Source organism: Muntiacus reevesi, chromosome 14 (assembly GCF_963930625.1).
Source record: "Muntiacus reevesi chromosome 14, mMunRee1.1, whole genome shotgun sequence".
NCBI lineage: Eukaryota > Metazoa > Chordata > Mammalia > Artiodactyla > Cervidae > Muntiacus > Muntiacus reevesi.
Window position 1 is genome coordinate 61,282,106 of NC_089262.1, and position 12,673 is coordinate 61,294,778.

Below are 12,673 nucleotides of genomic sequence, written 5' to 3' on the forward strand. Positions count from 1 at the left end.
GGCTTTTAAAACGATAGTGGAACTTCCCTGATGGTCCAGTGATCTGCCTTCCAATGCAGGGAACTCGGGTTCAATTCCTGGTTGACAAATGAAGATCCCACATGCCACGGGGCAACTAAGCCCATTCGGGGCAACAAAGATCGCACGTGATGCAGCTGAGACCTGACAGCCAAAATAAAAATTTAATATGTAAATATTAAAAAAATAAAATGACACAGCCAAAAATAAAAATTAAATAAGTAAATAAAAAAGGGAAAATGATAGCTTCTCTGAGTACCCAGGAGGCTACTGCTGTGAGCAGAGTGCGCATAGAAATACTGAAATGGAGCAGAACCTGGGCCCTGGGACAGACCCACCATGTGCCCTGCTGAAGTGCCTCTCTGAAGTACCTAGGTAATAGTACGTGATACCTGAGTTGTTTTACAGGTAGGAGAACCCCCACCAAATGGGAGACGCTAACTACGTAACGACCGTGAGCACACAACCCCCAGGCCTGCTGGAGCCTGAGGATCCACGTTGCTAACCTGCTGACACTGCCCTGTGAACTCACCCTCAAGCAAGCAGAGGGCAGTGCACAAGCTCATCACGTGTCTGCGACCTCCCTCACCTCGCCTTTAAGGCTTCTTTGCTGATACCTTCAGGGCACTCAGGCTTCCTGAGGACCAGCTGTCCTGAACTCCTTGTGTGGTGCCGGGCCACAAACACTGTATTCTCCCTCTCCGCAGTCCCGGGCGTCACCAGGGTGGTTTTACTGTGCCAGGGCAAGTGAACCCAAGTTTGGTTTGGTAACAGTACCACAGCATGTATGAATCTTACCTGTGCCGATTAAAAAAGAGGCTCAGAGAAGAAAACATACTGAATGACTTCTAAAAAATTTTAAGAATGCAAACTGATCTTTGATGACAAAAGCAGATGAGCAGTTTGTCTGGACAGGTGGAAAGGAGGGAGGGGGTGAGGTTAGAGAGGGCAGGGGTCAGGGAAGGGGTCACATAAGGGCAGGAAGAAACATTCAGGGGTGATGGATGTGACATGTTTCATTATCTTGATGGTGGTGACGGTTCCACTGTTACATACCTAAAACTCACCCAATGGTTGTTCAGTCGTTCAGTCACGGCCGACTCTGCGACCCCTCTTTTCGACTTTGGAAAGAAGTTAATGTTGCTGAAATTCAGCCTCTGTTCACAGGTGCTGAACAGAGACGTGGAGACAAGAATTTTCGGTGAAACAGGAAAGAGTAGCTTTTATTGCTTTGCCAGGCAAGGGGGCCCTGGTGAGCCAATGACCCCAACGACCCCTGCACCACTACAGTGCTTCAGGAGCAGGCTGATTCAACCAGTCTATGGTCTATGCTCTCGTGGTTAGCAGTTTTCATCGGGAGGGGTCTGCTTCCTGTAAAAACAATTTAGGAGTGTGTGTCAGGCCTTTATATCTTTAAGGGAACTGTGAGTTTGGTAATTCTGCTTTGTGACAGAATTACAGTCTAAGTTACCAGTTCCCTAGTCCAACAGCTATCCTTGTTTCTTCATCTTCACATTTCCCAATCAGTAACTCTTCAGCACTTTACTTCAAAACACAAGGACACAGGGGCTTTTACACATTTTCCTTAATTGTTGAGCTGTGATGTTTTGGAGGATATGGGTACAGTGGCAGCATTCTAGACATGGAAAGATTAAAGATGGGTTGGAAAAGTAAAATAGAGTCCGACTGTAGGGAAACCTGTAGGAAACTACACCGAGAAATTTGAGATTTGTTTTGAGAACTGTGGTAAATGATTTAAACATTTTGAAGAGAGCAGCATAATCATTAGAACACAGGAGGGACTGGAGTCTGGAGAGCCACAGGGAATAGACCAGATCTGAGCTAGAGTATCAGCAACAGGAATATAAATCTCACAGCTCACGTTGGGGAAACAAGAAATCAAAGATGCACGTCCGGGTAACCTGCCGACTGGTGACGCCGCCAGCAGAAAGGAGCGAGCAGGCAGGTGTTTGGGAAGCAAGCAGTGAGATCAGTCTGGGGCGTCCTGGGTTGCTGCGAGACACTCAGACATCATCCCAGAGCAGCCCAGTGGGTTACAAGGAGCACCCAAAGACTGTGACCCGAGTACAGCTTAGCGTTTCTGGGAAGCTCTGTAGAAGCAGTTTTTGATGCTCTATAACTACGCACAGTCGCCAAGGAAAACGCTGTGAAAGAGGACTGAGGACAGACCCACGAGCACAATGCCTCCTGTTCAGTCACACAGAACTCTGACCTTTCCTTAGATGCAGCATTACTCCTCTTAATTTTTAGCCTTTTCCCACTCCAATATGTTATTCAAAAAGATACACTGTGAAGTGGCAGGAAGCTTTGGGTAAGAATTGCAAAAACACACAGGATGTGTTTAGTTGTTTCTGCGTCATTATTTTTTGTAATGTTTTCATTCAAGGATTATTAGATACTTTTTGACTAATTTGACTCATTTCAGTTGGTACTGATTTGAAAGGCTTAATCAGCTGCAAAGAACTGAAATTATGCTTTTACTATACATATGTGTGCTATGGTTTTCTGAAATGTCTACAATAAAGAGAATATACTGATGTTTTTACGAATCTGCCCATTTTTCATGATCATGAACGTAGGAGGGGGAGGGGAAGGAGGAGGCGCAGAGCATTACTGGACAATAGAGGCGGTGGTACCGCTGGTCCTGAGTGAGTGGGGGCAGGCGAGCAGAGAGAGGATGATCAGCCAGAGGCAGATAAAGGAGAGGCCACATTCCAGAGCCCTTGCTCTTTGATCTGGCTTCCACTGCTAAATCCAAGATGATTATATCCCACCAGACAACCAAACAGGCTTAGAATATATGGGAAATTGTTTTATTGTGTTTTAACTCTGGTAGGCCAGAGAACTAGGTTACCTATTAAAGCAGATCCATCAGTAGTTACAGTGCTTGCAAATGGGCTCCAAATCCATGTACCAGTTTGGCTGATGGAATGATCATGCAGACAAAATCTGACTAGGACCCAGACCCCAATATGTGTTATTCCTCTCCTGCTTCCCCAGATTTTGTCCACTTCCTATTTGCTTGATGCTGTTTTAGCTTTTTTCAGTTTCTGTATCTGCTTGTTCTTCTTGGCCTTTGAAATCTAAAATTCTGAACAGAATTCTGTTTGTCTTACACTGAGAATATGTTTCTGCTTACTCTGTTTTTACCTCTCTCCTTCATTTCCTTCCTTGATTGCCCTGACTTGTAGCATGGACTGTAACTACAGGTTTCAAAAATAAAAAGAGGAGATATATGAAGGAAATATGTCTTTGAGAGGGGAAAACCATTTTCTTTCCCTTGTGTCTCTGGGCACATGTTCACAGGTATTCTACCTAATCAGACTTTACCAAGCATCCTCTTGCAACACATACGTGAAGGTAGGAGCAAACCCTACATGAGGTCTCAGGTATACTGTTGGCGTGCATGTACGAGCAAACGTTGACGTTTTGGACTTCTTATAAAGAGTGTTAAGGCAGGCTTCTGTCTTTTTGCTGGAGGCTCTGTACTTAAGAGTATGGACAGTATTTAAGTTTTTATGAATCTTCCCTTCATAACAGAAGTCTGATCTGCAGTCTGAGGAAGAGGAGCTAACATCCTTTAATTCCTTTAGGCTCTGAAGAAAGCTGAAAAGCAAATTCTAGAGTCCCTGATGAATCTTGAGGTGACGGTGACAAGAGATTACCTCAGCCCTGTCCTAGCAGACCTGGCACAGAGAAGAGGGAACATTCAGGAAATCCAGTCTCGCCAAGACAGCAACGTTGTTACTGGGTTTGTTCCCTTAGCAGAAATCATGGTAGGTGCTCTGTGACTAAATCTGCATATTTTACATAAATTGCTGGAGAAATCCCAGGGGTCATATCAGCACGGGTGTGGATGTGTGGCGGAGGGCTTCCCAGCCCTGCACAAAGTTTGAGGTGGGCTCCACCAAAATGTGTCAGCCTAAATGACCATTTCTCCATCCTGAGCACTTATTTACGTCTGCTATCGCTGGCTCCCAGCCAGTTCTTCCTGCCACTCTTTGCCCCGCCAGCCTCTCCTGCTCTAGGACAGGCATCTGAGCGCCAGCAGAGCCTTTTACCAAGCGTTGGGGCTGGGGAATACTTCTGAAGCATACCCCCACTCCTGGTTTTCTGTCCTCACAGTACTTAGCAAGTTTTTCCTGATAATGGTCAAAAGATGGTCGGAGAGATCTGAGGCTTAACTTTGCAGAGATAACTAACTTAAATTATTTTGATTAGGGTTATTCAACTGTGCTTCGAACGTTAACATCAGGCTCAGCTACTTTTTCCTTAGAGCTGTCTAATTATCAAGCCATGAATCCTCAGGACCAAAGTACGCTGCTCAGCCAGAGAAGTGGCTTGTCCTAAGTCCTTGGAGAGAAACTCAGGAGCACCTACCCACTTCGTTTTCAGTAAGAACACTTTAAGGGAGAACTTGAACAGACAGTGGCACTGGTCCTGGCCATTCTACCTTATAGCATGAGAAACGTGCTGTGATGTTGAAGGTTAATGTACCTGAACTGTATTGTGTATCTAGGAAATTATTACTGTTGGCAGTTTAGATTCAGTCTTTTGGAATACACTGAGTGATGGATATCACAAGGGTTTCGGTTGGCTGCTTTTAGGCTTCTCTCACAAGAAAGATGTCAGTATAATAAGATGGAGGTTCAATCAATAAAAAGATACTTTATTCAAAAACATGATTTTTAAAATCAGGTTGATTGTAGTAAGGATTGACTGTGGGCTCTTTCCCCATATTTTCTTCTGTTTCAGCTCGTTTTTACATTCTGCCCTCATGGTCACAATAGCCAGTAAAGAGAGGTTGTGCAGCTATTCCCCGTCTGTAGGACAAGTATAAACAAAAGATGTTTTAGACTGATGAAATTCACCTCTGTCTTAAGAAACTGAGTAGCTCAAGTCAGAATCACTAAACCATACCACAAATTACTGAGGAGAGATTCATAATTCATGGAGAAACAGTTGCCAATTTTTCCTAATCAGATCACTACCTCTTAGGTCACATATATTTCTGTTTACAGCAACAACAAAAAAATCCCAATAAGCTAGCTAACACTAAATAAGGTTAAAAGTCACCCTGTACTTAACAGTATGCTGGCCTGACAAATAAATGTGTCTTACGTGACCATTCTGCAGCGGTGTCTGGTCAGTCTCCTGTAGGCATCCCCTAGGTCTGTGACTTCTTGATGACTCCACAGTCTCTCACCAACAGCACTCGCCCGAGGCCTAAAATTTAAACCACATGTCCCCCAAGGCAGTTTAAATTCATGTTTTCTTCAAGAAGCAAACCACACACTTGGGCAAGTTTCTAGTGCTCTCCTGCTTGGGTGGAGAAGAGAAACTCAGGCCCCTTAATTCACATGTCCCTCCTAGATTCCATACCATAATCTTGGAGTGAGGTTAGTTGCATCCACATACTCTCCCCACAGACAGGCTTCTCCACCAATGACAAGCTGTTTCTGTTCTGGAGTACCTAGATTACAATCAGTGGTGTAAGTTAAAAGTGAAAAGTGAAAGTGAAGTCACTCAGTCGTGTCTTTATGACCCTGTGGACTGCAGCCTACCAGGCTCCTCCCTCCATGGGATTCTCCAGGCAAGAATACTGGAGTGGGTTGCCATTTCCTTCTCCAGGGGATCTTCCCGACCCAGGGATGGAACCCAGGTGTGCCCACATTGCAGGCAGACGCTTTAACCTCTGAGCCACCAGGTAAGTCAGGTAGGTGCAACTTGAGGCTCGCATGCAGAGGCGGTGCTGATTTCCAGTGTTAGCCTGGGGTAAGGTTTCTCTCTCAGAGTCAGGAGGACCTTGGGAGAAGTTCACAGCTGTGGCCCAAAAATGGTCGGAAACTTTATTGCCACAACTGACTCCATGGTTCACAGAGTATTTGTTAGCGTGTGTCGACTAATGTAGCAGTCCAGTAGTAAAGAGACCATTTTATTTTGGTTTTATGCAAACTTATTTGGACACCAGAAGCACTTCCCCTGGTTGCCTGCGAACAGTGTGCCAAGGAATGTAAGGTGGACTATGCTAGTGACCACCACTCCTGCCTTCAGTACCTTTCTTTTGGTATCAAAGAAGCTAGGTATCTATAGTAATTACCACTTCTTGATTCTCAGAAAATGCTTTTAGAGAAACAGTTCCTGATAGGCCTACGGTTTTGAAACTTTTTAAACACCAAAATACTTTTAATTAAAGGAAAGTGTATATTAAAGTCTAGTGTACAAAACTGGACAAAGCAGAACTGTTCTTACGGGGGTTTGAGAGCCCGGAGCCCCACCACTCAGACATGCCCATCCGCAAGGATGCCTCCTCCTCAGAACCTGGAAGCCACCGAACAGGACACGATCCCTACTTAGGTGTCTGACATCGCAGAGAAAGCTCAGAGGAGAGACAAGGCTCATGCAGTCAGGCATCCTTAAATGCATGGTGACAAGTCGTATCAGTGTAAGGGAATCTTACTTTAGAAGTTTTCTCATTTAGGAAAGAATACGGTTTCCTTCACGAAGTTTAAAATGATACTGAGTTCAGTCTGTTGGATTATACACAGGAAAAATCAAGGGTCAAACATAAAGGGGAAGACAGTAGGTGGTACCTAGGTAAAGATTCCCTGGAGGGAGGGAAGGGTTTGAAAAACCTAACACATCAAATAATGATCGTTGCTTCACTTACCTGCAAAGTGAAGAGGCTCCACAGAGTAGTACTGTTTCCAGTCTTCCCCATAACTGATCACATCTAAGTACCAAGGAGCAGAAATGATCACAGGGAAGCCATCTGCTGTAATTTTACTTAGTTTCATACGAAGGTTTCCCATTTTCCATACTTGAACTACTGTGCCTTGTGTAAGCTATTAAAGTTAAAAATGAAATATGTATTAGGTCTTGCAGCTACAGCAGATGATATTAAAGCCTAAGGCATTGTAGCTAATAACTTTCAAGATCCTTGAATAAAGCAATGCTTTCTTCTTTCCCCTTTCCTCTTTGAGGTAATATCTAATGCTATTTGTAATAAGGACTTAGACATTTCATCAAACCTTTTAATTTGTTACCTTTTGTCTATATACAATACCATGTAGGTGTAATAAATTAAGGCTTTAGTCTCATTTCTACCACACTATTTTACTTACTTTGGAACTTAGAGGATGCCACTAACCCTTCTGGAAAGATAATACAAGTAGCTGGACTTTCAAATTTTCAGTTGCCCAAAGAATTCTGATTATGTCAGAGAGAAATGCCATTTAAAATAAAAAATGTACTTGACAGAGATACTTAAAACAAAGGTTAACAGCAATAAAGACTCATTCTTATCTGTTTGTTCTGCCCTTCTGAAAAACGGAACATTTTTCAAAGTACTTCAATTTGTTACTAAGAATGAGATGGAGAGGGATGAGGGGAGATGGGAGAGATGAGGAGGAGGCAGCACTGAAGAATGAAGCAAATGGAAGAAATCAAATAAATACCATGATCACTGGTGTCAGTGTGTCTGACAGCAGGTTAAACCGAAAGGTAAGCTGACTTCCCCCAACATTACAGGGAAAGCTTAGAGTTCCTTCCATCCAAGGTGTTAGAGTATTTAGGTCTCATATTATCAGAACCACACGCAGTATTAGTAACCTCTCACCTTGACTTCATCATCATAAACCTCTTGCCAGACTATGGGTCTCTTGTTCATGGTTGAAATCATATCCAAAACCCTACCATTGAAAAAAATTAGAAAGTTATTTCAGATCACAAACTTAGCAATGTGTGTAAAGAATGTACATTTTATACCAAAGACTGCAACACCGACAGATGCCTTTCAGTATGTGCATGCGAAGCTGCTTCAGTGTCCGACTGTCTGCAACCCCATGAACTATACAGTCCATGGAATTCTCCAGGCCAGAATACTGAAGTGGGTAGCCTTTCCCTTCTCCAGGGGATATTCCCAACCCAGGGATCGAACCCAGGTCTCCCGCATTGCAGGCAGATTCTATATCAGCTGAGCCACAAGGGAAGCCCCTTTTTACATTGGTAAAACAGAGCTTAAAAAATATTAAAAAAGTATGTAACCTATGCATGCGTGCTCAGTCGTGTCCAACTCTTTGTGACCCCATGGACTGGAGCCCACCATGTTCCTCTGTCCATGGGATTTTCCAGGCAAGAAAACTCAAGTAGGTTATGATTTCCTCTTCCAGGGGATCTTCCCAAACCCACATCTCATGCACTGCAGGCAGATTCTTCACCGCTGAGCCATCGGGGACGCCCATGAAACCACATGTGCCGTGTGAAGTCGCCAACACTTACTGTCTGGCTCTTTACAAAATAAGTTTACTACTCTTTACCAAAGGGCAGCACTGTCTAGTAGCTCTTTATCTGCAGGGATGGGAATATTCTATATATGCGCTTTCCAATATGGTAGCACTAGTCACAACTAGCTGTTGGCTTCTGAACACATGAAATGTTCACATTAGCTGAGGCTAATGTGACTGAGGAACTGAATTTTTAATTTTCTTCAAGTACAATTTAAATACAAACAGCCACATGTGGTTGTGGCTGCCATACCAGATAGCACAGGTATAAAGTAAAAGCAGTGCTGGAGTTGACAAAATGAATTCCAGGAGCTAGACGGTGACGAAGCCTTCACAGGGTAGCCTGGGTTTTCAGCTGAGTTCACAGAACAGGTAACTGTTACCACCCTATGTCTCAACAGTTACTGCAGAAGGATTAGAGTCACCATGTTACTGATTTAGAGAGAATAATGGGTATTGCACCCTCCTTTATGATTTTTATCTGTGCTTTGTGTAACAAAGATTATAACTTGTACACTTTGAAAAGGAATGAAGAGAAAATGAGAAAATAGAATAGTACTAAATAAGAGCTTAAACTTTTACAAAAGGCACTGATGAAATAAAAAGAAGTAGGCTTTCAAGTAACTTACCTCTGCATATAGAAAGATTCCAGTTTCTCAATTTTTTTGCCAAAGCCTTTGTTCCTCATGAAATGCTGGACTGCTAGATTGGACTCCCTTAAACAAAAACAATGATAAAAATTTCATTAGAAGTTCAATATGCCCAATCTTTTTAAAGCAACATATAACCCCAACATCATTTACACAGATGGAAATCTATTAGTTTGTAAAGAGTAAAATAAGCCTAATTATGACTAAATTAAACCTAAAATAAGCCTAATTATGCCTAAAGTAAGCCTAATTACACCTAAAATAAGTCTAAAATTTAATTATGAGTTATGTTAACTTTCCATTGCAATTAATTTTTTTAGAAGCTGATATCCTGTAAAAATGACCTTCCCTAAGCTCCCACATCTTTCTTCCATCTCAGGCTATTTGCACAGAAGACTTTTACTAGAAAAATCTCTCCCACTTAATCATTACCCTCTTCACTAAAGCTATTCTTGTTCTCCAGTTTTTTTGTTTTTTTTTAATTCCCATTTTCTTCTGCATTTTAATTCTCCTTCCTACAGGCTTCTGTCGATAGCACCCATATGCACATTCTGTAAACAATTCACCGTCTCAGGAGTTGTGGTGCCAGGTTAACACCTCACAGAGATGTTCCCCCAAGTCTTCCCTTTTCCCAGGGACAGCTCTACACCTACTTCAAAGATAACAGGTTTTAAAAAGGGGCGGGGAGGGGGCAGTTAACAGATTTTCATACCAACAACCAAAATTTACTTCATCTCCTCCCAGATGAATGAATTCATCTGGAAACACAGTACTAATTTCTTTGAGAAGTTTAGACAGGAAGCTGTAAGTTGAATTCAAAATAGGGTTTATAGGTCCAAAGGTCCCAGATGGCTCTCTCGCATAATAACATGGAGTCAGGATGTCTTTCTGGCCTAGAAGGACACATGGAGAATCTTTGCTGAGGTCGTAGTTCAGTCACAAAGACAAGACTTTGCACATGATTATACTACTTTATTTTGTTGAAGATAGGTAAGAGATTTTATACAGAAAAAGATAAGCGTGTTTACTAAGAGTTACTTTGGTAATTTCTTCAGATAAGAAAAGGGAGAACTAAGTCCTGAATACTGGCCCTGTCCCGCTTTCTTTCCATTTCCATCAGCCTCTCTGAGATTTTATCCATTTCAGATACTATCTCAAATATTAAGGGCTCCCAAATGTTCAGCTTGCCCCAAGCCTTTTCCTCAAGTTTCAAACTGTATTTCAAATTCCCTGCTGAACACAATTAGCTTCACATCAAACATACTCCAACAGGGCTTCCCCGGTGGGTCAAAGGAAGAGAATCTGCCTGCCAACGCAGGAGACACAGGTTCGATCCCTGGTCTGGGAAGATCCCGTATGCGGAGCAAGTAGGCCCGTGCGCCACAACTCCCGAGCCCGCCTGCCGCAAGCAGAGGAGCCCCCACGCGCTGAAACCAGGGAAAAGCCTGCGCAGCTCAGAGACCCAGCACAGCCCAAATAGATACAATTAAAAAAATACAATCCAGCAGAAACCAAAGTCTCTGCCCCAAACTCCTGCAGCTTCCCAATTTCCACATTCTGGTCCGCGAGCCCCCATCCCACCGAGTCTCTCGTCCCCTCCTGCTGGAGTCAGCCAGTCGCCAAGTTCCATGGACTGAATTTCCAGAATGTCTCTCAGTTCGATACATTACTTGCCATCCCTGTTATCAGCATTCTGCTCTTGGATCTCACTTCCCACCTGTCATTTCACGTAGGGTTCCCTGCACTGTGGCACCCACGTCTCTCCTCTGCTCTGCAGCTTTCACTGGCTCCCATGTGTCCTGACGAAGCACAAACTCCTCCCCCAAGGCCTACCATGCTACTTTTTCAGACTCATTTCCCACTGTTCTCCATGTCTATTCTAGTAATACTTACTGAACAATTATAAATGCCAGGTGCAGTGCTATCTGCTTTATATTCATTTTTTAAACTTCAAAAAACATGGCATGATAGCTACTACTAACACACCATTTTAGAGGTGGGAAGTCTCAGAATGAGATGTTCTATCACTTGCCCAAGGTCACTCAGTTTATAAATGCCAGAAAGTGAAAAGTGACAGTGACAGTCGTTCAGCTATGTCCCACGACTTGCAACCCATGGACTATAGTCTGCCTGACCCCTCTGTCCATGGAATTCTCCAGGCAGGAATACTGGAGTGGGTTGCCATGCCCTTCTCCAGGGGATCTTCACAACCCAGGGGTCAAACCTGGGTCTCGTGCATCGCAGGCAGATTCTTTACCATCTGAGCCACTGGAGAAGCCCATAAGTGCCAGAAGCAGGATTCGAATCCCAGGCAGCCTAGCTCCAGAAGCAGTTTTTAAGCGCCCAGTAATAAAGAATCCACCCTCAATGCAGGAGACCCCAGTTTGACTCCTGGGTGGGAAAGATGCCCTGGAGAAGGGACAGGCTACCCACTCCTGTATTCATGGGCTTTCCTGGTTGCTCAAATGGTAAAGAATTCGCTTGCAATACGGAAAACATGGGTTCAATCCGGGGTTGGGAAGATCCGCTGGAGAACAGCATGGCAGCCCACTCCAGTATTCTTGCCTGGAGAGTCCTGATGGGCAGCGGAGCCTGGCGGGCCACGGCCCATGGGGTTTCAAAGAGTCGGACACGACTGGGAGGCTAAGAACAACATAGCTGAGTACATACTGCTCTCCCCCGCGCTGCCCTCCAGCTAAATGCCTTTCCTGTATCCCCTCTACCAGAAACAAGAATGTATTCTCTGATGTCTCAAGAACATTTTAGGTGTTACTTCATTTACGTAGCTCTTTAACTCACATATCACATTCTACTTGTAATCATTTCTTGTTTTCTTTTATCCCTTGTGTTTATACTTCAGGCAATGCCTAGATACAGCAACCTGCTCACAATAGACATATAACAGTTACTGAATTACAACCATCAATGGTGCTACCTTTGTGCAAATCACAAGTAAGAACAAAATAAGCAAACACCAAGTCACGAGACGCAGGAGCACACATGTTCACTTTTAGCGACTCATAAAGCACACTCCTTACCTTTTCCCCAAGACGCCGTGTGTCCAGGGCTATCAAATTCTGGCAGGACGCGAATCCCTCGTAATCGGGCATATTCAATCACTGTTCGGACATCGTTTGGTGTATAAACATGAGACAAAGAATAGCTTCCCTGTAAAAGTCACATTTATTAAAATTAAAATGTATGAGCTGTTTACAGTTCTGTTGTAACTTTGATATCTGCCAGCAGACTTTTCAGGTATCACAAAGTATTAAAGTCTTATGTGATGTTGGGGGACTCATTTAAATTATCTGTTTACTGTATCTTATCAGTAAGCTCTCAGCACACTTTGGGTTAATTCGAGATTTATTGACAGAACTATCTACTGACAGAGCCAGCACCTTGATTTAGCACTGTGTACATCACACTATTTCAAACTCATGTGACCGTATGACAAAACAGAAATAAAATGTTCAACTCCAAAGTGAAAATTCTGAATATATTGTCCTTGTCAGTTTTAGAATAAAAATTCACACATTATTACAAAACATAGCTGTTGGCGTTCAAGATCACTTTAATTACTGCCAGCAGCAAAAATTCCCCTTGAGATGCCCTGGTTTTTTGTTTTTTATTTTATTAAAGATTACCTTTGGTCCTGTTTTTTGTTCTTAAAAAATTAGAACTCAGTATCAGTGGTAAATA

General features: G+C 43.2%; 1 protein-coding gene across 4 annotated transcripts in view; it reads right to left on the reverse strand.

Annotated features, from left to right (window-relative positions):
- Positions 1–1,234: 1,234 nt before the first annotated feature.
- The window catches only part of LOC136146351 (beta-hexosaminidase subunit beta-like), a 43,281-nt gene continuing 31,842 nt past the window's right edge, over positions 1,235–12,673 (reverse strand). For 3 of the 4 annotated variants that reach the window (XM_065905201.1, XM_065905199.1, XM_065905202.1), the window contains 8 exons: positions 12,013–12,142; positions 9,687–9,867; positions 8,954–9,040; positions 7,658–7,730; positions 6,710–6,884; positions 5,422–5,512; positions 5,161–5,265; positions 4,688–4,862 (listed from right to left, as the gene is read on the reverse strand). In XM_065905201.1, coding sequence (XP_065761273.1) covers positions 4,802–4,862; positions 5,161–5,265; positions 5,422–5,512; positions 6,710–6,884; positions 7,658–7,730; positions 8,954–9,040; positions 9,687–9,867; positions 12,013–12,142 — 903 coding nt within the window. In that variant the 3' untranslated portion in view covers positions 4,688–4,801. Of the gene's footprint in view, positions 1,390–4,687; positions 4,863–5,160; positions 5,266–5,421; positions 5,513–6,709; positions 6,885–7,657; positions 7,731–8,953; positions 9,041–9,686; positions 9,868–12,012; positions 12,143–12,673 lie in introns of those variants that run through there. The other variant, XM_065905200.1, reaches the window with a different exon arrangement.